The sequence below is a fragment of the Annulohypoxylon maeteangense genome (assembly GCF_022496945.1).
Source record: "Annulohypoxylon maeteangense strain CBS 123835 unplaced genomic scaffold GGS22scaffold_11, whole genome shotgun sequence".
NCBI lineage: Eukaryota > Fungi > Ascomycota > Sordariomycetes > Xylariales > Hypoxylaceae > Annulohypoxylon > Annulohypoxylon maeteangense.
Window position 1 is genome coordinate 240,118 of NW_025953258.1, and position 25,460 is coordinate 265,577.

At 50.4% G+C, this 25,460-nt stretch overlaps 9 protein-coding genes across 9 annotated transcripts; 4 read left to right on the plus strand and 5 right to left on the minus strand.

The window, feature by feature from the left end:
* Window positions 1-73: 73 nt before the first annotated feature.
* On the minus strand, window positions 74-2,433 carry GGS22DRAFT_194958 (carbohydrate-binding module family 18 protein; the record flags this gene model as incomplete). The annotated part of the gene is made up of 6 exons (XM_047965591.1): window positions 74-1,098; window positions 1,164-1,283; window positions 1,356-1,660; window positions 1,735-2,114; window positions 2,172-2,236; window positions 2,294-2,433. The coding sequence occupies 6 exons, from the start codon at window positions 2,431-2,433 to the stop codon at window positions 174-176; spliced, it is 1,935 nt and encodes a 644-aa protein (XP_047817555.1). The 3' UTR covers window positions 74-173.
* A 637-nt stretch (window positions 2,434-3,070) lies between these two features.
* Window positions 3,071-7,023, plus strand: GGS22DRAFT_180389 (uncharacterized protein; the record flags this gene model as incomplete). Its single annotated transcript, XM_047963762.1, has 6 exons — window positions 3,071-3,551; window positions 3,633-4,747; window positions 4,815-5,924; window positions 5,986-6,125; window positions 6,189-6,374; window positions 6,441-7,023. 6 exons carry the CDS (start codon window positions 3,071-3,073, stop codon window positions 7,021-7,023), a joined length of 3,615 nt encoding a protein of 1,204 aa, XP_047817556.1.
* Window positions 7,024-7,159: 136 nt separating this feature from the next.
* Window positions 7,160-9,115, minus strand: GGS22DRAFT_165929 (uncharacterized protein). The gene has a single exon (XM_047961769.1). It carries the CDS (start codon window positions 9,022-9,024, stop codon window positions 7,585-7,587), a length of 1,440 nt encoding a protein of 479 aa, XP_047817557.1. The 5' UTR covers window positions 9,025-9,115; the 3' UTR covers window positions 7,160-7,584.
* Window positions 9,116-10,628: 1,513 nt separating this feature from the next.
* GGS22DRAFT_189691 (uncharacterized protein) lies at window positions 10,629-12,269 on the minus strand (the record flags this gene model as incomplete). Its single annotated transcript, XM_047964887.1, has 5 exons — window positions 10,629-10,727; window positions 10,783-10,828; window positions 10,882-11,200; window positions 11,256-11,708; window positions 11,762-12,269. 5 exons carry the CDS (start codon window positions 12,267-12,269, stop codon window positions 10,629-10,631), a joined length of 1,425 nt encoding a protein of 474 aa, XP_047817558.1.
* A 3,664-nt stretch (window positions 12,270-15,933) lies between these two features.
* Window positions 15,934-16,637, plus strand: GGS22DRAFT_25018 (uncharacterized protein). The gene has a single exon (XM_047966602.1). The coding sequence runs from the start codon at window positions 16,199-16,201 to the stop codon at window positions 16,580-16,582; it is 384 nt and encodes a 127-aa protein (XP_047817559.1). The 5' UTR covers window positions 15,934-16,198; the 3' UTR covers window positions 16,583-16,637.
* Window positions 16,638-18,120, minus strand: GGS22DRAFT_25021 (S1/P1 nuclease). Its single transcript, XM_047966603.1, has 3 exons — window positions 17,656-18,120; window positions 16,933-17,592; window positions 16,638-16,863 (listed from the first exon to the last, which is right to left on the minus strand). The coding sequence occupies exons 1-3, from the start codon at window positions 17,720-17,722 to the stop codon at window positions 16,694-16,696; spliced, it is 897 nt and encodes a 298-aa protein (XP_047817560.1). The 5' UTR covers window positions 17,723-18,120; the 3' UTR covers window positions 16,638-16,693.
* Window positions 18,121-18,476: 356 nt separating this feature from the next.
* GGS22DRAFT_165937 (PQ-loop-domain-containing protein) lies at window positions 18,477-20,413 on the plus strand. The gene is made up of 4 exons (XM_047961770.1): window positions 18,477-18,925; window positions 18,991-19,090; window positions 19,169-19,661; window positions 19,716-20,413. Exons 1-4 carry the CDS (start codon window positions 18,818-18,820, stop codon window positions 19,984-19,986), a joined length of 972 nt encoding a protein of 323 aa, XP_047817561.1. The 5' UTR covers window positions 18,477-18,817; the 3' UTR covers window positions 19,987-20,413.
* A 156-nt stretch (window positions 20,414-20,569) lies between these two features.
* On the plus strand, window positions 20,570-22,184 carry GGS22DRAFT_165938 (glycoside hydrolase family 17 protein). The gene is made up of 2 exons (XM_047961771.1): window positions 20,570-21,127; window positions 21,249-22,184. The coding sequence occupies exons 1-2, from the start codon at window positions 20,862-20,864 to the stop codon at window positions 21,895-21,897; spliced, it is 915 nt and encodes a 304-aa protein (XP_047817562.1). The 5' UTR covers window positions 20,570-20,861; the 3' UTR covers window positions 21,898-22,184.
* A 535-nt stretch (window positions 22,185-22,719) lies between these two features.
* GGS22DRAFT_189695 (uncharacterized protein) lies at window positions 22,720-22,951 on the minus strand (the record flags this gene model as incomplete). Its single annotated transcript, XM_047964888.1, has 2 exons — window positions 22,720-22,732; window positions 22,809-22,951. 2 exons carry the CDS (start codon window positions 22,949-22,951, stop codon window positions 22,720-22,722), a joined length of 156 nt encoding a protein of 51 aa, XP_047817563.1.
* Between the last annotated feature and the right edge of the window lie 2,509 nt (window positions 22,952-25,460).

Below are 25,460 nucleotides of genomic sequence, written 5' to 3' on the forward strand. Positions count from 1 at the left end.
CCTGCGCACCGCCACGAGGTAATGTTCAATGTTGCACATGGAAGCGCTCTAACTCTTCAAGGTTCACTCTACCTAGAATGTAAAAACTTCGAAACTTCTTGAATGCTACTATAGATAAATACTAAGTACCTAGGTAAGTACCTACCTACCTACACATCCTCAACACACACCCCTCAAGCCGTACAAGCACCACTATAACAATTACCACCAGCGCAATACTCGCTCGAGCTCCCACAAAAGCCCGAAGTCGAACAACACGTCCCGAACTGGGTGCCGGTACACGTCTTATTCCCAGCGAAATTCGGGCCACACTCCCCGTTCGTCGAGGGGCCCCCACTGTCCGGGTCGCAGGCCCCCGAGTAGCAGTTGCCCGGGCCGCAGTAGTCCGTGCCGTTGCCGCAGTACCCGTAGATGCTGCAGCACGTGCCGAACTGCGCCGTGCACGTCGTGCCCCCGTGCTCCGGCCCGCATGTCCCGTCTTGTGTGTCGGTCCCGTTGCTAGCGCTGCCACAGTACTCTGTCCCGGTCCCGCAGAACCCGTATGCGGAGCAGCAGTCCCCGAAGCCGCTGTTCACGCAGGTTACGCCTGCGGAACATGTCCCGTCTGTTGATACGGTTTGTGGCGTTACGGGGGCGACGCAGACGTCGTATTTGAGCCAGAGGTTCAGACAGTCGTCGGTTAGGTACGTGTTCCATGATTGCAGTTGGCTGAAGTTCAGCCCGAACCGCTGGTCTACTGTCCAGCAGCTGTCGCCTGCTATTACTAGGTAGTAGTCCCCGCATTGCTCGATGGTCCCGCTCTGTGTTGGGTAGGCTGGCGTTGCGGCCGTGTAGTATGTCGGCGACCCTGTTGCGCCGGGCGCGGTGATTGTCGCGTTTGGCTTGGGATATGTCCCTCCTGGCGCGCTGTTTCGAGGGGTTAGTGTCAATGATATAACGGATTCTACTCTGAATTTGGGGGCTTGGACTTGCCTCTTACACACGCGCTGGCCTGGGGCGATTCCGGTGCAGCTGCCCTGGATGTTGGTGTTCCAGCTGAGAAATTGCTCCGTGGTGATTTCGTACGTTGAGTTGGAGTACTTCTTGGCGAGATCGTCACTATTTCGAGGATTTAGTACAGATTTTCTGTCTTTTGCATTAGGAGCCAATGTAGTTTCACATACCAACTCGGGCTGTCCCAGACCGTGTCTACTTCACACGGGAGGGGGAAACAGAGTGGTTGGTTGAAATAGCAGGTGTAGTCCCCGGTGACTACTCGAGCATCACCTGTTGATATGTTATACCTGTATGCCCGCATGCAGCTTATTAGTCATCCTCCGGTTATAACATGCATATGTAAGCAGGGAACATCATACGTATCGGAAAGATCATTGCAAGTCAGCCAATTTGCTATCGGCTGTATGGTCTGACCTAGGCAAGTTCCTGTTGCCGTCGGAGCCGAACCTGTTGTCGTCGCCGATGTTCCGCCTCCAGAAGTGGTGGTAGCCGTTGCCGAACCTATATATAATGTCGGCGCCGAAGTGGTGTAAGACAGCGTTGTGGAGCAGTTCTTCTGAACATCGTCGAACTGATCGATCAAGTAATTGGTGAAGTTGCTAACGGGCAGCCAGGGATCAAGCAGCCGTTGCCGAAACACTTCCAGGAAGCATTCGTTACAGTACTAGTACGTCAGGTTAGTCCGCCGCTTATAGAGTTCTGTTACTCAGAAATTCAGGGGGTAAAGGATTTGCGTACCAAGTCGTCACCATATAAGTTAGTCATGGCCGCCATATCGTCAGAGATAGTATCTAAGTCAAAGTCCGGGTCGGCGCACTCTGGTGCTATCGTGCTGTTGTCGTCGCCGTCGCTGAAGCACATGGTCGGGTCATAGCGAATATAGTCGCTTCCTTGCCATGTCTGCGATTCTAAGAAGCACCAATTAGACGCGCTGTCTTGCATACATACGAGCTCGGCGTTGTAGGTGAAAGCCAACGGGAGCGCCTTGGCCTGGACAATCATGCCGGCTTGGATCGTTGTCTCGTCTGTACAGACTGTCTCGACATGGCTTTTCCAGGAACTCAACGACGAGACGCAATCTGAGGTACAGAGGCTGTTTATGTCGCTGGTTGTCCAGTCTTGCACTGGTTAGCTTTACTTCATTGAAAGGCAACATCGGGACGCAACAAGCTCACAATGAATGTCCGCCCCGTTCCCTACCAAATTTATCATAGCTTCATCGCAATGGACAGTGGTGTTTCTGTAGGCGAATGTTAACGCAGGAATATAATCCAGGGGTGCTATCGGAGCCACTTACAACGCTGCAAGGCATGTGCTACTCAGAGCCAGCCCTGCAATCAAGGCGTCTTCATCATATAATTTGTATAGCTCAAAATCAGCCGCAGCGCAAGCTGCCCACCCCACGAGCAAGACAGCATAATGTTTGAAGATGGACATTAGCATGTTCTCGTCGGCCCAGGTCAGCCGGTTCAAGTTCTTGTTCGCGACGAGAAAGCCAACGCTCGAGCAACAATTCCTCGCCGGACGGCCAGAGGTAAGAGGTAAGTATAATTTTTTCCCGTCACATCTGCAGGCGCCGCTTTAAGACGCTAGATTGAAATCGGTCTATATAGTTTCCAACAACATCAGATAATCAGGTTTACCCATGCACATTCACACGTTTTTCCAGAATGCATGTCAGCCTAGCGTAGGAGTGTCGGGCTCAGCTGATATAGTTGTGGCTTATAGGTAAGCAGGACCTAGACCTTTGTGATACCAACCCACTCGACTATTTACTTTCGTCGTATATTAATTCCTATGGTCGATACCGATGCCCCTGTAGATAGTCACCCTACGCGGAGTCACTACTTCGGATCCGACGGTAAGTTGATAAATACCTCAATATTATTCTGTCTTGCGACGCATGTCAGCGTGATATCAGTTAGGGCTTCGTTCGAAAGGCGCATTCTACATATCACGTATTTAAGTGATAAGAACATGTACAAGGGCCTTTCGACACGGAATTAGGCCAGAGCGGCTCATGTCAGTCAGTTTACCACAGATCCAAGTTCCCATGCCGAACTTGGCAATCTCAATGCGAATGCTTCTTTCAACCATTCTCGTCCTCGCAGCTTGCGGGACCTCTCAAGGCCGACTCGGCCTCGAGAAACGCAACAGCTCGCAGGTATGGAAGGAAGTGCCCCAGCTTCCCAGGAACTCGTCGTCTGTGTTAGAGGCTCTGTTCCAGCCTTACTCGAACAAGACGCCTGTGTTTCAAAACAGCGACGTCATTAAAGAGTTGTCTGAGAATCCCGGCGCGAGGCTCAGCCATCTCAACTCCGGCTTTCTATCCAAAAGACAATCGAGCACGCTTCCCGACGGGGCTTGTGCCCCCGGGGTTCCTTGCACGAACGGCGCGTGTTGCAGCAACACGGGCGTATGTTCGTACGCGCCTACGAGCTGCGGCGCCGACGTGTGCATTTCCAACTGCGACGCGAAAGCTCCTTGTGGTGAATACGCGCACCCCGAAAACGCATCATGTCCTCTAAATGTATGCTGTTCGCAGTACGGCTTTTGTAAGTCCTTTTACTTAAATTACCTTTTTAGACCTACCTCTCCTACTCCCTCGGAGCACATACTAACCTGAACACCCATAGGCGGCACCGGTGACTTATTCTGCGGAGACAAATGCCAAGAGGGCTACGGAAGCTGCGGGCCTCCGCCGACCCCCTCATGCGGAGCCGGGTCCATCATATCGCGGCGCATCGGGTACTACGAGAGCTGGGCGACGACACGACCGTGCGATGTATTCGCGCCCGAGGACCTAGACGTGACGGGGATGACGCACCTCAACTTCGCCTTCTCCTTCTTCGACCCGTCGACCTTCCAGATCACGCCCATGGACGCCAACGCGGGATCGCTGTACTCGCGCTTCACGGCGCTGAAGACCAAGCAGCCGGGGCTGCAGACCTGGCTTTCGATCGGTGGCTGGTCGTTCAATGACGCGACGAACACGCCGAACACCCAGAACGCGTTCAGTAATATGGTTGGGTCGGCGGCGAACCGACAGGCTTTCATCAATTCGCTGCGTAACTTCATGCAGACGTATGGTTTTGACGGTGTCGATATCGACTGGGAGTACCCAGTCGCAGACGACCGCGGCGGCGTAGCAGCCGACTTCACCAACTTCCCCGCCTTCCTAGCCGAGCTGCGGAGCTCGTTTGGCAGCGGGTTAGGCATCAGCGCGACGCTGCCGTCGTCGTACTGGTACCTGCAGCACTTCGACCTGCTAGCGATGGAGCCGAGCGTGGACTGGTTCAACTTCATGAGCTACGACATCCACGGCGTATGGGACTCGACGAACAAGTTCACGGGGCCGTACATACGGCCGCACACGAATCTGACGGAGATCGATGACGGGCTGTCCCTGATGTGGCGCGCTGGTGTTAATCCGTCCAAGGTTGTGCTTGGGCTGGGTTGGTACGGGAGGTCTTTCACGCTTACGGACCCGGGTTGTAATACCCCGAATGGCATATGCCAGTTTCTCACCGGCGGCGCGGAGGGCGAGTGCACGAAGTCGTCTGGCACGCTTTCGAATGCTGAGATTAAGCGTATCCTGGCAACTGGCGTCGGCGTCGAGTCGTATGATGAAACTGCGGCGGTCCGCTGGTTGACGTGGAATTCGAACCAGTGGGTTAGTTACGACGATGGCAAAACCATGCAGCAGAAGATGTCGTACGCCAACAAGTTATGCCTAGGAGGGATTATGATCGTAAGAGACCTTGCACTATACTTACCTACATACCTACCTACCTAGCTAACTAATGTTATTTCCCTAGTGGTCTCTAGACCAAGACAACAAGGCTGGCGATAGTATGAACGACTTGCTAGGCATCGGCACAGGCAACGGGGTTTCGGAAGAAGCCGCCGAATCGTTCAGGGAGCAACTAGCCAACGCGACACTACAGAAATCCATAGCATCGAGCTGTTACTGGTCATTATGCGGTGGCGGCTGCACGACAGGCTATTTCGACCAGACCGAGGCGCGCGGTCAAGTCGCAGGCATCCAGCAGAAATCCGTATGCCCCGCCGGCCAATTCCAGACGTTATGCTGTGCGCCGGGCACCACCATGGGAACCTGCCAATGGGAAGGCTTCCGCGGAGTCGGGTTTCCCTGTTCGCCAGCCTGTAGCGACCCGGACGCCACCATCGTAGCGCGGAATAGCAATTCGTACCAGACGAACGAGGACGGCCAGATCGCCGATTTGACCTGCAACGGCGGATATCAGGCTTATTGCTGCAAGGGATTCATCCCCTCGTCGATTACCAATTCAGGGAACCTCAATCTGTACGGTCAAAACGCCACAACCGCTATCAGCAAACGTGATGGTGTCCAGGAACAGGGCCTTTCCGTCCAAAAGCGCGGTGCGCCCCTCCTTCTCGGAGCTTTAGGAGCGCTTTGCCTAGAAGCAGCTATCCCGTTGCTCGCTATAGCACCGATCACCTTCGGCCTTAGCGCCGCGGTCGAGGGGTTAATCTGCGTTGCGGCCGCCGCATCCGCCGTTGCCATCGGTTTTGCCATCATCAGCGGTCTCATTGGTTGGCTATTCGGCTCGTCGCCGTCGAAACCCAACACCGGGGTACATACCACCATCGGAACACGATCAGCCTATGGCCAGTGGCCGCTCCTTGATTTCGGCGGAGGCTCCACGGCAACCAGCTGCGACTGCGCGGTCACGTATACGTGCAAGTATGGCATGGGCTGGGACGAGGTATGCGACAACCAGCGCTGGGCCATCAACAAGATGCTCAACGGACAAACCGTCTTCCACCCATTCTTCTCCGGCAGAGCTACGAGTCGCGCATATTCGCGATGGGCAACGACGAATTCCCAGCAACGCCGCATACCGAACTCTATTGCAGGGCTCGAGGCAACCCGAGGGCGCACGGTGCGATCTCGACGAGTTCCCCATGGGAAACCTTCGTGAATCAGAAAATCTGGGCCCGCAGGCTTGTCGCTTGGTTAACCGCCCGGCGAATCAGGCGCAGGGTCGAGATTACAGCGCGTGGAAGGCGGCGCAGTGGTGGCCGTGTGCGAGGTACCGAACATCCGTGTGTAGTATCAGTGACAATGGGCCACCAGCTACCTGGTAAGTCATCCGAGAGAAAGCAGGAGTACCTACTATCTATGCTCGCATCTGACCTTGTTGTAGGAAATTCGGACCGCTAGCCGGGGGTCGCGGCTCTGGAAGTGGCAAACACTTCATAGATGCCTATGGCTTTGATTCGCAGACGCCCAACTCACTTTGTTTTGCCTCGTTTACCTACACTCAGGCGGTGGGAGTTCGTGCAGACACAATGATCGTTGACCATGGCTTCCGTGCTCTTGATGATGACCCGTATGTACCCCTCCCCGATTTCTAACAAGGAAGTAAATTTTGAGCTGATGGAATTGCATTTTTAAGCATGTTTGGAGCTGCTTATGGCTGGCCTCGACAGTCCTACCGCTTAGATCCAGCCCCATTAGCGAGCGCCGGAATCCGGCCAACCAATCTCCAACCGGGGATATTCCAAAGAGGGATGTTGATAGCCGGCAACAGTACCGAAAACGGCACGAGCTCATCGGCCGACATGGACAACCCCGCCGTGGTCTGCCACGTCGATCTCGGATCGGGATATAACGACGTCCCGCATGTTAATGCTAACCTTGACTATGACAAGCTCCTCTTCGTTGACATGGACGGTGAGGTAGTTGACGGACGGACATGCGGTGTCATATATGATGAAAACAAGCCAGACTTCCAGGTACATATCGTGATTGACGAGGACGGCAACCCGGTAGACATGTATATGGGCGATGACACCGGTCTCTGGCCAAGCAATGATGTGCACGAGAGTCCTGTTACAGCCACTGCCGAACCAGCCGTCATCACCGCGACAACGGAGGCCGCGCGTCCGGCGAGCGACGAGATTTCGCCTGCTTTGCCCGTAAGTACGACGGCAACGGTGACGAGATCGGGAAGTGTTGTCACGCCGGCGCCATTTTAGTTTGGTCGCCGCTTGGGAGTAGGTAAAATATGGGCGGAACGTCGGATGATTTCTTTGCGTGATTTGAACACAACTGTGGAAATTATAAAGTTAGCTAGGTACCTAGTATCATCTCATAATTTATATTATTGGGGACTGTAAGATAAAACCGGAATATAAAAATCTTTTCACTTACTGCGTTCATCTTCTCAAACCGTAGTCTAAGCCAGTAACTCAACCTCCCAAAACTCCCATGGTTCTTATGTGGTTTGATGGTAGATTCGTTACAAATCAACCCTGAGAATAGATGACGAGGATCTCTGACCCATATTCAGGGTTAAAGGAATTTGATATGAAAGACAATAGAGCTGGTAGTGGCATTATGACTACCTACCTAGCTCTTCGGTTGTTCAGTTGACAGGAAATAGAAAAATAAATGGTAGAAATAAATCCCAAAATTTCCCAAGAAAAGTAATTCGGAAAATAGAATCGTGAGTTAGGCGGGTTAGTCAGTCATTCGATCGGCGTATACCATCACCAGCACCGCATCTCAGCCAAAGGCATCAAGCGCGAAACGACCGTCTACCAAGTCGGCGAAATAACATAATCCCTCCACCGCGCCGCCCCATCCGCCTCTCTAAACCTCTCAACCTCCCCCTCAACGCCGCGGGGCCCAACATCCCAGACACCCCGAACAACCAGCCCACACCAGTGATCGAGCAGGCGTTCCAGGCGTTGAGGACGGTAGTAATCGCCACCGAAAGGCTTATACCCATGCTGAAACAGCTCCGTCGCCGAGCCCGCACTAACACCCGACCCATCGCTTTTCCGCGCGGAATCGCCGTGCAACCCGTACGGGAGGAGAAGCCGGAACCCCTCCTCGGCGGTGTCGAGGACGCTTCGGTCGACGGACTCGGTGTACACCCCGGCCGGGACCCGGGATGGAGCGGGGGGCTCGCGGAAGGCTTCGTGGAAGGGGTTTAGCCAGCCTGTTACATCGGCCTGGAGATCGCTGTTTGCGGCGGGGAAGATGCAGACTGGGGGGACGACCTGTGGGGGATGTGGGAGATGGGTGAAGGGCTGGGATGCGGTGAATGAGGCTGCGGAGGCGGGTGGGAGGAGCAGGCCGGGGGCGATGGAGCGGAAGTGCGGGCGGCGGGCGCGGGATAGGAAGGCCCGCGCGAAACTGGGTGAGGGGATTGATGCTGCGTCTAGGGCCGGAGGTGCGAGTAGGGGTTCGGGTTCGGGTTCGGGTGGATTTGCGGGGGTGCTGGGTGATGGCGGCATACGTGACTCGATGGCATTACATAGCCGGTCCCATGCATGGACACAAGAATTGACTTGAGCCTCGCTGTAGGGGTGCCATTCCCAGGGCCCGATCTTCTCGCCGACGAACAGGGGGGCCGCTTCCCTGGGCGAGGCCGTGATCTTGCCGAGACGGATAAGCTCGATCCAGTTGGAGAGCACGGTCTCGAGGGGATGCCAGAGCTCCAGGTGCGCTTGGACGGGGAGCGCGAAGTCGTGGTCGTCCATGTGCATGAAGACGGCGGCGCGGTGGATGCCTTGGTGGTAGAATAGGCCGCCGCCGGATGAGCCGCCCTGGCCGATGTTGGTAGAGTATAAGCATACCAGACTGTCTGCCGGTTCGTCGAATAAGTCCGCCTCCGGTTCCGCGAAAAACTCGCCCGGGCTCGTGAATTCGTTGGCCCAGAAGAAAAAGGGTGCGCGCTCAAGGCCGTCTGGAGGTAGCCTGGCGTCGTCGAGGAAGGCAGCTAGTGAGGGGTGAAGCCGTGGACGGAGAGCTTCAGCGGCGCCACCGTGAGTGGTGAAGTAGGTGTTGATGTTGTTGCCATGCAGAGCAGCTGGTGGGCGGCCTTCGGAAATCCAGGCATTGTGAATGAGGTAGTTGTGGAGAGCTGCACAGCGTGCATGATCCATCCCAATCCCTAATAAGTCAGCCCGGGCTGGGTTGTCCGCTGTCACCAGCAGGCCATCCACATTAGGGAGCTGTGGGATAGCCATGATTTACTTAGACTAGCGCCGTTACCCGACTGCCCGAGTGTCTAAGTTTTACAGAGGACCCGGGCTGTTCGGTTCCTGGACGGCTCCGTTTGCAAGGGTGGAGAAGAAGGAAGACGGGTGCTTGCAGGACGGCACGACGGAGACGGGAAGGTGGGGAAGTCCGCACAACGCCACGTGAGTCAGTCAGCAAGTACTAAGTACAAGAGCCGCGCCGCATACATCATTACATGCACCTTAAATCCTTTTGGTGCAAGAACACTTAATGTGGCGCATTTCTTCATCTACTGGACAACATTGGAAATGCAGCACTTGGAAACTCCTTTTCGTAAAGAGGAGCGTTCTTACAGCATAGGAAGTTCGAAATACCCATCTCAAGAAGGTACACCCTAATGAAGCAAGCACAATACGAGATAATTCATCAGAAGGAAGAGAAGTACATAAATTGAAGGCTTGTAAGTGCCTACAGAAAACACTGTTTTCCACCTCGTGAAGCGAGCAAAAATAACTTCGCCGAGCATCTCAGCCGTAAATCTAGACCACAAGCGGCTATCAAAACCACCAAATCGCAATAAAAATCTGCAAGCCGCAAGCACTCCAATCTCAAACCCCAAACAATTCAGCACCAGGCAGGATTACCTGCCTAATAAGAGCAACCTCCAAACACGACGACCGCCATTCCCAATACGAACTCACCGCTTTCCACCACACCTAGTAGGAATCCCGAATTCCTACTCGGCTCCTCGGCAAGCTAGCGCCAAGCGAAGCCGTAAGCGTACCTTGCACATAACAGACAACAAATGACATACATAACTTCTGCATGCGGAAGTATGTAAGCTAGGTACGTCGCATAAAACAGGGGAGCCGCAAGACAGGGGTCCGAGACAGCCCCGGGACTTCTGGAACGAGGCAACGGCTCGCCGCCGCGAAATCGACGGTTTGAGATTCCGCTGGGCGAAAAAATTGGTAAGCTAGGTTTCTTTTCTTTTTTTCCTTACCCACGGTTCGCAGCTTATCTCGCTTGCAACACGAGGGGGCACCCAAGATTTGCTGTCCGTGTGTTCCCGTCCCCTCCCCAGTGGAATCTAAAGATCTTGGTTTGCGCCATTTCAGCTGTTCCCAAGATCTCGAGGCGCGAAAGATCAGTCAAGTCAGCTAGCTGTTTAAGTTCGAAATTCACAAGTCAGATGAGGCCACCACAAATCACGTTGTAAAGAGAATCGATGCAAGATTCACAGAAGACACTAAATATTAGTTTCTGATATATGTGCTTCCCATTCCCTTCTAGCTATTTAAGACTACCCACTCCATATCACTTCGATGAAAAAAAGAAAATAGTTATAAGGGAAAAAAACCAAAGCCTCATCAAAAAATGTACACAGTCGGAGCTTTGGTATCATTAAAAGGTATTGTCGTAGCGCCCGACCGCCCCGGGACTCTCTAATTCTGCCACACACAGCGTGACATTACATTACACATCGGCCATGAACGTCCGCGGCGAAACAGAGAGCCATGCGAATCAAAAAACAAACAAGTTAGTACCGTCACCCGGCAGAAAACTCTGCCGGGATGCCGTTTCAAATGCCTTCCCCCTCCCCAGATCACAACTATGCTGCGGCTGCGCAGGCTTTTTGTTGCGCTTGGCAGTCGGAAAGTTTGAAGCTAGCACCAGCATTTGCTGCGTCGCTACAAGCGTTGTTTTGGATCTATAGGATGGTCAGAATGAAGTCGAAAAACATAAGGGAATTCGAATATACTCACATCGCAGGCCCTCTGCTTAGCAGCCGCCTGGTTCACAAACGTGTTCCTAAATAGAAGAAGTTAGATACTATTCGTAGAAAGTGAATGATTTATACTAACCCGTTGACAGCAAACGGCCGACTAGCATCCCCAGAGTTTGTTACTGCTGGAGCTGCACCGCCAAGGTTTTTAGTCTGTTGGGTTCCGGCGTTAGCATTACCGCCAGTGTTTGTATTTGTGTTCGAATTATTACTTTGGCCTTTGCCAGTTTGTCCCTTTCCTGCGGCCGCGCCGCCATTGGCCTTGCCAGCGTTCGCATTGTTACCCGCGTTAGCGTTGTTTCCAGCGTTCGCATTGTTTCCACCGTTGGCGTTGTTGTTGTTACCAGCGTTGGCATTGTTGTTGTTACCGGCGTTGGCATTGTTACCATTGCCACCAACTAATTCCAGTTAGCTTCTGTATCTCCTTGACTACAGCATGGCGCATAAACTTACCAGTGAACTTGTTGCAGTCATCCTGAGCACCACGTTGAGCAACAGGCATGAGCACAGGCTGGTGGTTAGCCGAAGAGAACATGGTGCAAACACGGTAGTTTCCAGCGGGAAGACCACCGGTGACGGTAGCTGATAGAAGACCCTTTCCGTTGCCCGCGTCGTTGATACCCTTGAAGAAGACGAACTGCTTAGCGTCAAGCGGTTGAGTAGGGTTCAAAGATTTGCCCATGTCCTGGACCGTAACGTGAGTGTGACCGATGATGTTTCCTTGGCCGTTGAGGTTCTGGGGCGCAGAGTAGTAAGTGTTGTCAGCGTTAGTGAAGGTACCGGCCTGGAAGTTGGCGACTTGGACCTGAATGTTGAAGTCCTTGTTCGCTGCGATGTTGTCGTTGTGCTGAGGGTTAATCAGAACACTGGAGACCATGTTGGCCTGCGCAGGAATTTTACCCATCACTATAATTATTAATCACAATATTCGGGTAAGAAAGATCAATATGAGTACTTACCAATACCGTTGCAAGAGCCCTGCTTCTGTTGAAGACCGTTTGTCAGAGTCTGACCGGAACAGAAGTTGATGAAGTTAGCGTTGTCGGTAGCAGACGCTGACTCTCCCGAGGCGGCATCCGGGTTACCGTTTGACTGCGAGCCAGTCTGAACGGCTTTGGCATCCAACGTTAACGAGGCTGCGTTATTGTTGCCGCCATTCTGGGCATTGTTGTTTCCGTTATTGTTGTTGTTATTGCCGGCGTTGGCATTGTTGTTACCAGCGTTGGCGTTGTTGTTGCCAGCGTTTCCCTTCTGACCAGCGTTTTGACCTGCATTCTGACCATTGTTCTGACCATTGTTCTGACCTTGACCCTGTCCCTGGCCTCCCCTGCCACCACCAAATTGTCGAGTGTTGAGAGCTCGGGTGGCCCTTCGGTTCATTATCTGGTCATACGGGCGGCTGATGGCGGTGGCCTCAGTGATGGCCGTGACGCCGAGAAGGGCGACGATAATACTCTTGGCGTGCATGATGAATAGGATTTACCCTTAAACTAATCGAGCGAGGGAACTAATTCTCGTTTCCTTGGTTAAGAATGGAAATGGTAAGATCCAAAAATGGTTCCAGACCGTTTTCGAATTAGCTGAAAGGAGTGGTCACAGACAACACTGAAGTGAAATGGAGCGGGCAAATCCCAAATGCTGTCGAAAGAAGAGAACGAATGTAAAAAGACACACTACCAGCGCATTCTAAAATGGAAAGAGAAAGGAATGAAACTCGATAGAGAATCCGAAATAAAGAATTAAAGCTGATGAAGAGGATGGGACAGAAGACATAAATGGTTCGAGGGCCAAGACTTTCCTTATTATATACTCCACCGATGGGAGACAGGCGTCTCGGACGGATTGTGCCAGAGTGCTAATGGAATCAATAGCATCCGCAACGAACACTACATCATCTTCCCTTGCAGGTTCCATTCACAGGAGCTGTATCCACAGTCTCAAAACGCGGACGGGGATGGGAGGGAAGAGACGATGTCGAGAATAATGAGAGGGGACCTGAGCAGGGTATGCAGGGTCCTGAGTGTGGTAGCAGGGGTACGGGATGGCCATCTGAGGCTTGAGTCCTTGGCTAACCAATAACCCTTGTCGAATACCGCTGCAGAACGAAGAGAATATTTGCATGGGGGAGAAGCTTAAACGATCCTCGTCGAATACCGGTGTACATAGGCCTTGTATCATATGTGCCCGTATACCTCTGTGCCTGCGTATCTTGCCTTATGGGTTTCCCCGGGATCCTTTCTCACTTCTTCGGAGCGGCTCAAATCCATGGTAGGAGTTGAGGCTAGATTGAGTGAAGGATCTACGACTGATACTGTAGTGTTATCCTAGCTGTTCTAGCTGACTTTGACTAAGGACATAAGAGGTAATCTTGACGTCTACTAGGTAGCTACTAGGTAGGTACCTCGTATACCTATTGTCAACCTCTTTGAATAATCTAGCGTGGGGATCATAGAAGACAAGAATGTCAAAATGTAGCTTGACATGAAGATCCGATGTGACATTCGTCTCTTGAACTTTGGCCGGTCCTATGAGTTAGACCTGTCAAACTTGAGATGACACCTTCAAGAGAGTTGAGCATAGACGACTGCGCCTCTTCAGGACGATGATCAACCAATCGATTATAGATTGGGATGTAGAACCGCTTGGACTGTAGGTCGTCGTCGCGTGCCAGAGCATATTGAAAGCGGTTGATGTAGCAACAATAGGTGTATTGCAATGTGTATTACAATCGCAGTTGTGTGTAATTCCGGGGAAAAATCCATTAAGGTTGTAGTGGAAGAAGTTGAACAAGGGGGCGCTAAGGCTTCGGCCAGCTAAGGACCGAAGAAGCTGAAAGGGGTCGGGCCAAGCGGCCATTTAGCTTTGCGGCTCGATACGTCGCAGGTTCCCCATCTTTTCAAGGATTCGACCAATGAGGACCCTCCTTCCTGCAGAAGATCAAGCACGCTTAGTTTCGTCCCCCTGAACGCATTCTGAAGCAAAACATCCCGATAAAAAATTTAAGCGCGGATCTGTGCGGCATACTATCTAGCGCTAACGAGATACCTAGGTACCTACTTTTACCTCCTGTAAATGATTTTCGGCCAATCATATGTGTTCTATATTATGATCAGTGAGCTATTACTTGGGACGAGAGGCGAAAGAATATCTGAGTCTGAGAGGGTTACAGTGATCACTTATCGATTAAGTACAGATAGCCGATCCTTTGGAATCATCTACCTGCACATAACCCGTCAAACTCATCCATTGTTTTGACATTGGATACGAAACGAACAACTTAGCTCCTCTAAGATCTGGGTTACCTATCTAGGTAGGTGAGTGGTTGTAGGTAAGTACTAGGTGGTAGGCATGGTTAGTGTTCATGATTTCGCTAGATAGATATGTGCTATCATGAGAGTGAGAATAGCACTATAGTAGTATAGTGAGATGGCCCATATCTATTTTCTTCCGTATACAGTATATGATATAATTGCTTCTAAGGAATAAGCCTAGCAATACGCCCAACCGCCACTCAACCACTAAAGCTCATGCATAAGTAAAATACATACGTACCTGCATTGGATGATATAACGAACAGACTCTGTCTATCACCGTCGTCCAAACATGAGATCTACTTTCCCTGATCTATCCGGACCCGCTGTGGATGATGTAAAAACAAGCTTAATTGAATAGGTGCCCATTATCAAGATGACCTCTCAAATTTGTCACCTATTGTTGGCCTAGGCAGCTAGGGACGCATAGAATCCTTGTTCCCCTTAACCAACCCCTTGTCAGCGAGCGAGCCGTGTTGGAGTCGAGGTTGAGACATTGTGAAGAAACGTCAATGCAAAAAGAATCTGATCTAGATGTTGATCTCTTGCCAAGACCGGATAGAGTAACCACTTTAACGATATGTTCCTCATAAGTGCCGCGACACCGCTTATCCATACCCAAAAAATTGAATTGAGGCTTTTTGATCGACTGAGAATAAAAAAACATTCATCTTGGCATCTTGGTTCATGTTTTTATTTCCGGTGTCACGAGAATCCAATCTCCATTGACCGTGCGATAAAGAGCTTAAATTTGTTAGATGCATAGTTTATTACAAATCTATCTTGTAGATGCATAGCGGAGTTTAGTTACTGGGGGAATGTGTTTAACGGAACTCGGCACGCTTTTGTTGAGCTACCAACCCCGAAACTTTCTAAACCTTTCGGAATTGGAGAACTTTGATTCAAGGCTGATGAGGGGGATCGCAAATCTTCGTGGTACCGACTCGTTATTATTCTACCCAGCCCTAAAGCTATGGTAATAAAGTCCCCTGAAACCGTTGGAAGCTTCTCTACCTCCTTGATATCGCCGTCTTCTTAACCTCCTAACTGTCTGGGTAACTAGCCGACCACTTGGTCGGTAATCTCATCCGAGAATCTTAAATGAAAGATTTGAGGGATTCCCTCATTGGGTCGTGACCCAGATCGCTTAAGCAAGTGGCTGCATCTAACAGGACGCAATAGGTAAAGCGTCCTGGAGACAAAAATCCTACCTAAAGGACAAGGCAAAACCACCCCTGTTAGCCCTAGCTCCTTATATGCCCCCTGATAATTCTAGAAATTTCTCGGTATCGCGATTTCCATTGGTCGGCTTAAGCCTGTTACACCAGAGCTCCGGTCTCACGGGGCAATACTACGGGGCACAGTCATTAAGGTTGAAAACAGGAGAAGAAACATTCACGAAGGCCGGAGTTGGGATGAAAATGACGTCTTAACTCTAAGCGGTTTGACGTGAGTCGGATCGAAACAACAGCTTTAGGAGAATCATGATAATACCTCGCGTTTACTTGGCACAGTTGACGTGGAAGATCTTTTCGCTGTTGGTATTGAGGATCCATTTAGCGAAAGAGCCTCAAACTCCCTCTATCTGATCTACGACCGGATTGAAGAGATCCAAGGTGATGACCGCGCGGCTGCCTGTGCGACAAAAAAGATCGAATGGTATTGCGTATGCTTACTCTTCAGACGAGATTGATCTTCTCCAACTATGCGTTTCCATCCGTAGTTGGTAGGTTCGGCGTGCCGTGTTCTCGTGAGTCGGAGCCAGATGAACAACCGGTTCTGGACGCCTCAAGCGCCGATTTACTCGGTTTAATCGCGTTTGACTAATCTAAGATACCAATGAGGGTAAGGGTCGACGGCCGGAGCTGTAAGGCCCTGAGTAACCCGAGTTTGAGGCATGTCCCATAATGCCCTGATGAAACCCGGCAAGACCCCTGATTCACGATCAAGGTTGTCACGTGTAAGCTGCTCTGCAGTGCTTCGCAGGAGATTTTCACTAGTCTGCGACCGAGATCGTAAGAAACGCCAAGACCCGGTGCCGACCAGGAGACGGCACATCGAAAAGTCGAATCGTCCATTTCGAGAATGCGATGGCTGTCGCCCGCGTTAGCCAAGACTTTTCCGAGCCCTATCTTATGTTGCTCGATCTTGGCTTTAAGCTCGAAACCAAACGTGGGTGCTTTCCTAATCAGTTCTTATATAGCGGCCGTAAGCCCTACGCTGTCGAATTTCACATCACTATCTCTGCCAAGGAGTCTGAGAAGGTTTTGTATGCCATACGCCCTGGTCATTAGAGAAACCAACCCTAACAGAATCAGAAGGCTTAGAAGTCAGCTGGAACGTCTTCCAAGACATTGGAGGATTTTCGCGGGCCGCACTCAAGACTCGGCTAATATCCTTCGCCGCCTAGGTGTATTACTTCAAGTACTATCTAAGGTGAGCTCAATCCAGAATTCTCTTAAAACGTGAGTGAAATCGAAGTTTCCGAAGTCCATTCCTCATTCCTAATTCCCGCAGACATTTATGATATCTCTACAAATAACGGGTTCTAGCATAGTGATATTCCAAAAGGAATTTGTCTCACAGTTCGTCGACGACCGCTTCAGATAGTTTGTCGGCTATGAGATCTAACCAAGTGGCGAGACGGTACCCTGCCTTAGCTACTTGGATTTCGATCACAGGGGCAGCCTTTTCGTAGTAATCTCCCGCGAGCTCCTGGCCGACAATCGCCTTAGGGCCTTCTGGAAACACTACAGAAGATATGTTAGCTGGGCATTCTGTTCCAAATCGAAACTCAAAATGGACAGGGGTTGAATTACCATGTGTGCAAACAACAGCGTTGGACTCATTGGCCCAACCCATCGCCGTGTTGATAGGGTTATCGAGACTGATGCCGTCGGCCCAGGATTGACTAACCGACTCATACTTGCCGGTCTTAATTTGCTCGGTTAGATTAGCCGCCCATGCGTATCCTGCCACATAAGGCTTTCTATGAATCCCGCCCAACATCTTCTCGGCAATACTCGAGTCCCAAACATGGTGGAGGTTCAACTCAGACGATTCCCATTTCACGTGGATTCCGTTGCCTCCCATAGCAACATTTTCCACATGCAGGGGCTGATGGATGTCGCCGACGAAGTGAATCACGAATTTGGCCGCCTGGCTCCTGCGCCATGGAAATAACTCTGCATCTAGCAGTTGGGAGGTGTAGTTCTGAATCGAGCTCACGACACAGCCATCCTCCTTGCAATCCCTCTCGAAGTCAACGCCACAGTAGTCGGGCGGGGTGTCCTTCGCATCTATGAAATGGAAATTCTTGCTGAAACGCCCCCATTTCGTGTATCTGATGCTGTCGGCCCAAGTGGCAACACCGGCAAGATAATGCTCGGTGTTGTTCTGTAAGATACCTTGGAAGTAAGTAGTGGTGCTGTCCTTTACGAAGTTTGATGCGATGTAGGCGACAGTGATGTGACCCAAACCTGAAAGATGAATTAGCTCTTAGGTGATCACATAATAGTTTTAAGGTTACTACTGTTACTCACTTCCCCAAGCCGCCGCACCTGGTAAGAAGAGCGTGCCTAAGGCCAAAGTAGATTGACTTAGTCTCATGATGGCTGAGACAGTTTCGATAACGATGAATAATATTTAGTATTTCGAATATAAATAGATGATCTTATTTTTCCATATGATTTAGATATTAAATGAATTACAAATATGAAGATAACTCATCGTCAATCATGATACTTTAGCAACGCGCGTCTATTGAGTCGTGAGTTTTCGTGGCATGTGCACGAATTTGGTTGTCGAGGGAACACGCATGATCATCGCACCTGATTTGCTGCGTACGACTGGCCGCCTCGTGAGCGACCAGCTGCAGGCGTTTAACATCCCAATCAAACTCCAACTAAGGCTCAGATAAGGTTACTACCGTCCGGAGGCTTTTAATCGGAACTTTTGGGTTTCGACTTGAGACTAATTTAGACATATATAGTACAGATATTTGTTACATATTCGAGATAAATGATAAATCGATTCATTCCGAAGAGGATATCTGAATTTGATGTTTGTCATAGCTTCGATCAGCGGTAATACGATAGTGGAGTTACGGGGCTATGGGGTGTTCCGGAGTGACACAAAAACACTATTATGCAATGCACAATAGTTGAATAGATCGAGCGAATGGGGAATAGAGCAATTAGCCAACTGCGTCATTGGTTAGTCACCTACTAGTTGCGGGTCAGCCCTCTATTCCCCCAGAACCCTTGGCTCGCCTTGGGGCTGCAAAGCGGGCGCAGGCACGAACTGAGGTTACTGTAGGTTACTGCACAGTCCGCGCAGCTCCTACTTTGGCACTAAACCTTATTGGTCACGCACTATGGCTCATATGCAGTCCTTATCTTTGTGCGACGCTACACAGCTATGTACATACGGTACTGTATGTACAAAGTTCCAAGGATGCGAACTAAAGATCGGAGGCACCTGAGATAAGGGAAAAGGGAAAACTCGAAGCCACCACCAACTCGATTGAAACAGACTTCCAGCTGACTCCGACTCTGACCACCTTTCTAGTTAGCCTATGGATGTACCACCTGATCAAAGCTGACTTCGATGTTCTTCTCTTTAACCTTAATCTCGAAGTCTCAACTGCCCGACAGTTTCTCATCTCTTCAATTACTATTTCTTTCATTCTAACCTATCCCGACCATGGAGGCGAACATCCTCGACATGACGTTCACAAATAACCTTTCCACCCACGAAATTCTATCAGGGATCTTCGGCAGCATCAGTTTGACAGCATGGATCTGCTTACTCGTAAATCTTACCATAATCCCAGAGTTTGGAACTTAATCGCATCCACTAACTCTACGATGCGATAGCTTCCTCAACTTATCACCAACTACCGAGCCCAGAGCGCTGAGGGGCTGTCTATGATATTTCTAGCAGTCTGGCTTTTCGGAGACATCTCAAACCTGTCAGGTAGGTCTTTCCCCGGACTTTAGGAGTTTCAATGCATGCAATTGTGACCTGTCGCTAACCGCTGTCTCTTATCTCCAGGTGCTCTCGTGACCGGACTCGCGCCCACAGCAACAGCACTGGCAGGTTACTTCTGCATTTCCGACGTCATCCTCATCACCCAATCCCTCTATTACAACGTCCTTAACGCCCGCAAGTCCCGCAAGGCCCGCGAGCGAACCCGGTCGACCCAATCTGAGGCCTCGGAGGACGAGCCCTTGCTGCAACCGCGCCGCAGATCGTCAAGCGGCCTCCCGGGCTCGCACCGCCGTCACTCGATCCACCGCACGGAGTCCGGCTTCGCCCCTATCAAGAGGATCGTCACGGGCGAGGATGAGACTCCCGACAGCAACCCTTGGTTCCACAACGCCCTAAGCGTTGCAGCCATCTGGATCGTTGGTGCCGCTGGCTGGTTTGTGTCGTACAGGATGGGTGCTTGGGATAAGGGAGACACTCCTGAGGAACCCAGTGCCGAAACGCCGGTAGCTATACTGGGACTAGTTCTAGGATATGCAAGTGCCATATGCTACCTATGGTATGTTCTATCTATTGGTCGCGTGATCTATTGTATGTACTAACTCGAGGAAAGTGCCCGTATCCCCCAGATCATCAAAAACTACCGAGAGAAGTCTTGCGAGGGCCTTGCCCTCCTTTTCTTCCTACTATCTCTAACCGGCAACCTTACCTATGGCCTAAGCGTCTTCACCTACTCACCCGACCCGGCCTACATCATCAAGGCCATCCCATGGCTCCTCGGGTCCTTGGGCACCATCGTCGAGGATTGCGTCATCTTTTACCAGTTTAGAATCTACTCGGGAAATGCGGCAGCGAAGAGGAATGCTACTGAGGAAACGGCATAGGAGCGGCGATTTGGTAGGCAGCCTTACGAGTTGGCGTATCGATTGGAGGATTTATACATGTATTGAGGTCACCATGGCGGTTGCATTTACGGCGTTTTTGCATCGGAGTTTTACACTGCATCCAGTTAGTATCTCCGACTAGGGATACTTACATCTGGGCTTCATATCGTTGGGATGGATACTAGTGCATCAAAAGTCAACACGTTCGGCCGTCTTCTTCTCATCTCAAAGAAGTCTTTGGGTTTGTGTTCTGTGGCGGACTGTTACACGCCTTAGAGGTCTATTCGCATGGGCATAGTTGTTTCCTATACAGAGGAATGCTCATAAGACGGCTAGAGGCTATCATCCATAGACTCATAATAGAAAGATCGAGAATATGTGGATTGAGATAGGTCCTTCTCTATGAATAAAAGATGATATAATTACATAATTGTTCAAGCTTTAAATGGATTCAACTCGTATGAGTTCATATGGGTTCGGGTATTCAGTATGAGAGGTACAAAGGTACTTGTGTCATTCAAACCCCTGTATGCCGGTTCCCCTTTTTGATTGCGCCTACCCCTGCACGAAACATCCAATTTCAGCGGGAGGAGCGACTTCGACTTCGACTTGATCTTTCTCCTGTTTTCTTATTATCATCGTCACAATCACCATCAACTAAACTCGTCATTCCCTTTTGCTTTTTTTCGCTGGTCAAGTCGAGCTTTCATTCTTTCGCATCGGCTCCAGCATTTCACTCTTTTTTGATCGTTAATTGCTACCCTTTTTTGCGGAACGTGCATACGATAGAAGTGATACCCACCGAAGAAAATCTTAACGCGTCTTGAAGGATAAATACAGTTGAAAGAGACCGAAGGAAAGAAAGATCGATCACGATGCGCTTCACCTCTATCCTCTCGGCTGCTGCCGTCACCGGCCCTATCGTGGCTTCTGCCGCTGGCCAGCTCGGCTTCGCTCTCGGCAACAAGAAGTCGGACGGAACGTGCAAGGCGGCTAGCGATTACACGGCTGATTTCGCTGCCTTGACTAAGGAGACCGGCACCAAGGTCGTTCGCATCTACGCTGCTTCCGACTGCGATGTCGCGAAGCTGATCTTGCCTGCTGCCAAGACCGCGGGTTTCCAGGTTATTCTGGGTATCTGGTATGTCACTTGATACTACTTTCGTTACCGCACCTTCTCCTATATGTTATATATAGGGGTCAATTATACCTATCAGTATAAAAACCACCTGAACAACAAACGCTAACACCTAAACTAACAGGCCCGACACCGACGAGTCCTTCCAAGCAGACAAAGCCGCCATCGTCGCCAACGCACCCAAATACAAGGACCAAGTCTACGCCATCACCGTCGGTTCCGAGTCCCTCTACCGCGGAAACTTCACAGGTCCCGAGCTCCTCAAGAAGATCCAAGACGTGAAGTCCGCCACCGGCGGCGCATTCAAGATGGGCACAGCGGACTCCTGGAACAAATACGCGGACGGCACGGCCGACGCGGTCGTCAGCTCCGGCGACGTCGACATCCTTCTCACGAACGCGTTCTCGTACTGGCAAGGCCAGGTGCTCGCGAACGCAACCGGCTCCTTCTACGACGACATCTTCCAGGCCTTCGGACACATCCAGGAGAAGGCCGGCGGCACGGACAAGATCGAGCTCTGGGTCGGCGAGACGGGCTGGCCGACCGCCGGCGACAAGTACCAGAACGCGCAGCCGGGCACCAAGCAGGCTTCGACGTTCTACAGCCAGGCCGTGTGCGGTATGGTGGACTGGGGCTTCAATGTCTTTTTCTTCGAGGCTTTCGATGAGAGCTGGAAGCCCAAGGCTATTGGTGAGGATGGAAGCGTTGCTGATGAGACTTCGTGGGGCGCGATGACGGCTGATCGTACGGCTAAGTACTCGCTTAAGTGCTAAGTCGGTTGGTCGATCGGACTGTTAGTTGGGTTTCCTGCCTGTTGCGGCTGGGTGGTCTGAGGTCTTGGGGGTGGGGTAGTGTGGTGCAGGGTGGAAGTACAGAGGGAAGACGGCGGAGGAAGGGGAGGAGGGTCTTAGACTAGGCGCGCGCTGCAATGTTTCTCTCGGTTATAATTTATATCCTGTCATATACCACCGATTACGTACGTCGTAGGAGGGAGATAGTAGACGTGATACCATATACACTTGCTCTATAAACTTGATCTTACGAATTTGTTTGTTTTTGGTGTTCTGGTGTTTCGGGTTTTAAATGTACATGTTGTGAAACTTGGGGGCCTTACACATTGTACATTCATAGTGCAGACACATGTCACGGGCATTTAGATGGGTATAATTACGGAAAACGCTGGTGTGATCTATCAGTCCGCAGCCAAGTGCGTCGTCTAGATTTCTGCTCATGTAGATAGGGATGATATAAACAAGAAACGAAGGCTGAATTCTCCCTCCTCGGTAACCTAGGTAGCGACGTAGAAACAATAACCCACAACCCAACCCAAACGAACACATGCCCTTCCTGCCAGTGGTCTCGTCAACCGTCTCTTTGGGTATTAGCGGTGTTGGCGGCATTCGATGGACGGGAGGCGGTTGATGAGACCAAAGGCTACAAGTCCCCTCCTCTTCGTCGAGGCCTTTCATTCAATTACCCAGGCCCAATACAGCGATACCGATGCTCTCTCCTTCGTTTCGCCCCGAGCGGAATTAGTGATCGAACATGACCAAGCATATCCATCAGCCGCTCATCGTGCATCGTTTCATTGACTCTCACTCCTCCCATCTAGTCTCATGGTTCGCGAATATTTCATTATTTATCAAGATCGACGGATCATGAGCGAAGCGGGCCACAGCCGAACGGCGTCGACTTGCCGAAGAAGCAGTCGCCAGCTAGAGTGTCGACGAGCTGGTTCTGGTGGATAGGCGTGATGACGACGCCGGCGCTGGCGAAGGTGGCGCATAGGGCGGCCACGAGAGTAGTTGCGATCGCTGAGGTCTTCATCTTGGCTTTTATTTTTTACGGTTTAGAGAATTACGGGTGTTATGAGTTCGCTCGTGGAAATCGATCGGCCGTAAACTTGCGTGTTCGGAAGCAAGACCAGCTAGCTTTTTTCTTTTCGTTTCTCGTTTGAATGAGTGGCGGTAGTAGTTGTGATTATCTCGCTTGGTTAAAACGGGCGCTACGGTACGGTGTGCGGATTTGTTTTCGAGGGAAAAGACAGGATACGATGACCAGATCGCAGGATAATAGGGATTACTTGTTTTCTCGAAGATCAAACGTAGTAAGCAAAAGAACTGAATTATGGGAAGGGGAAACTAAACTTCAACGACGACACAAGGAGGAGTAGGAAGAGAGGATGCGGGAATCCCATCATATGATCTAGATTCCTGTTTGGGCGCCCTGACCACTGACAAGCCACTTACTCGACCTGGCAATACAGTGTCGCTCTTACGGTACGGTCTTACCAAGTTTTTACTTGGCGAAGCGCTCAGGTACAGGCTAATTCAAGGGGGTTGGGGTTAGGAGTTTAGCTCACAGGACAGTGTATTGATCTGAGGGAACCGAGAAGGCACTGTACGCACGCCCCACACTCGCATCCGGGGCTGCGACGAAGATAGTCTGACGTCGGAGATGAATTGGTTTCAACAGGGTCAACCGAAACCCTGCGATGCTACGAAATAGTCTAAGGGGTGACGTCTAAAGAAGACTTGCGGCTGATGATAACCTCTATTTTCTTGCCTTTTCAACGAGAACACGAACAAGAATAATTTAGTCTGCCAAGATAAAATGTCCATTTCTTCAATCTTGGCAACAGGTAAATACTCTCCACCTAGTCTCTGGTCTTTAAAGGTAGTGGTGTAATTTTGAAGCGTTCAAATCGCAAGTGTCTATAGATTATTCGAAGCGCTTTCGCCGTTATCTGTCGTGTTCATGCGGCCCTGGGTGAAACCAAAAACATCGCTGGCGCAGAGAGGGGGAAGCATCGTAAGACGGTTAGCCCCTCTATGGTACGACGTGGGACTACATCATCAGTGAAAGGACGCGTGTGCGACTTAGGACCCAAAAAGATGCTCATTCTGATCGAGGATGGCGTAATATATGAAGTAGAATATAAAAAGATATAGGATGAAGCTTGTTTAGTAACTCTTGGTGATATATGACATACAGACACATTCGACATACCAGTATACGAGACATACTTCTACGGATTCCAGGACCAATATTACTCGACAATGTTATCAGATGCATATGGACAGTGAAAGAAGAAAAAATGAAGTTGGAATGAAGACAGCGGCTAGTGTGGTACTCTCGGATGCAGTGGATGGAGGCTAGGAATTTATCGCCAGAATAGAAAAATGATTCGACGTTTATTCCTTTCCAGTGGGGTGCCAGCAGGACCCAAAATACCGACAGCAAGGACGACAATGAGTTTTCAATGTGCGGCCTACTCTCCCAAGTCTTCCCGAATATTGCGCTGTGCTATATTGATTGAGTTACTCGACACCGGAGAGTTTTGATCAAAGTAGAAGGAGTGATTATCTTCGAATTAACGCTTACTCGGGTATCGAATATGGTTATCGGAATTGCGAACTCGGCTTCAACATAAGCGCTTTGTGACATCCGATGTGTGCTGACCCGAACAATGCCTTTCTATGTTATACCAAGCCGGATTTCGTGTTCTCTAGGGAGGACCTATGTCATTGAGGAGACACCAAGAATAAGATGAGTTCACAGGTCAGTTCACAATTCCTCGGAAAGGTTCGTGGAGCGAGTGAATCGAGTTACATAGGTCTGGCTCGAACCATCTCTTCTACCCATTAGTTGTTACATCTTCCTATGTCTTACAGGCACGTCATATTCAGGAGCGGGGAAACTAAGGGAAATTCCCGCTGTCAAATTTAATGATATCTTAGATGTGCGTATGTTAATTACACTCGTGGGAAAATCATTGGTTCCAGAGGTTTTGCCTAGGTAGGTAGTAGGCCTCGTTCATAATGTATCTGAATCGAATTATGTGAATATAATTATACACAAAAACACGGGATACATCCAATTGCGCTCAAGTGACACCTTTGTATGAATGATGGTGTTTGGTGCTGGCTTGGGTGCTCAGTGAAAACCGCTATTCTCGGACTCGAGCTAACAGTAGATATTGATGTTGATATAATAACCTCGTTATAATGGCAAACCAGTCTTCGTATACCTTTCCAATTGAACTATGATATATACGCTACTAATGAAAGCGGGCTATTGTTTCCTTAAACCTACCTATATAGGTAGATAACAGATGTCTTAACTGAAAACAGTTCTCTGGATGGAACTACAGTTTAACTCTGCTATGATGTGACGGCAGCATCTTCCGGCAAGGTTTATTGATCTTAGGTAGGTAGATATTAGAGGTTGCTAGTCATCTACTTGAAATGCTTCGTTATGAAAATAGGATATATGTAGCTGCTTGAGTGTATCATCAAAAAGTAGCTAAACTGTGGTCTACAAGAGGGTCGAGAGT

Coding starts and splice junctions, on each gene's coding strand:
- GGS22DRAFT_25021 (XM_047966603.1), bottom strand. CDS start 17,722: ATGAGACTAAGTCAATCTACTTTGGCCTTAGGCACGCTCTTCTTACCA. Junction 17,593..17,655: donor AGGTGCGGCGGCTTGGGGAA/GTGAGTAACAGT, acceptor TTCATCTTTCAG/GTTTGGGTCACATCACTGTC. Junction 16,864..16,932: donor CGCTGTTGTTTGCACACATG/GTAATTCAACCC, acceptor TATCTTCTGTAG/TGTTTCCAGAAGGCCCTAAG.
- GGS22DRAFT_165938 (XM_047961771.1), top strand. CDS start 20,862: ATGCGCTTCACCTCTATCCTCTCGGCTGCTGCCGTCACCGGCCCTATC. Junction 21,128..21,248: donor CAGGTTATTCTGGGTATCTG/GTATGTCACTTG, acceptor CTAAACTAACAG/GCCCGACACCGACGAGTCCT.
- GGS22DRAFT_165929 (XM_047961769.1), bottom strand. CDS start 9,024: ATGGCTATCCCACAGCTCCCTAATGTGGATGGCCTGCTGGTGACAGCG.
- GGS22DRAFT_165937 (XM_047961770.1), top strand. CDS start 18,818: ATGGAGGCGAACATCCTCGACATGACGTTCACAAATAACCTTTCCACC. Junction 18,926..18,990: donor CAGCATGGATCTGCTTACTC/GTAAATCTTACC, acceptor ACGATGCGATAG/CTTCCTCAACTTATCACCAA. Junction 19,662..19,715: donor AGTGCCATATGCTACCTATG/GTATGTTCTATC, acceptor ACTCGAGGAAAG/TGCCCGTATCCCCCAGATCA.
- GGS22DRAFT_25018 (XM_047966602.1), top strand. CDS start 16,199: ATGCGATGGCTGTCGCCCGCGTTAGCCAAGACTTTTCCGAGCCCTATC.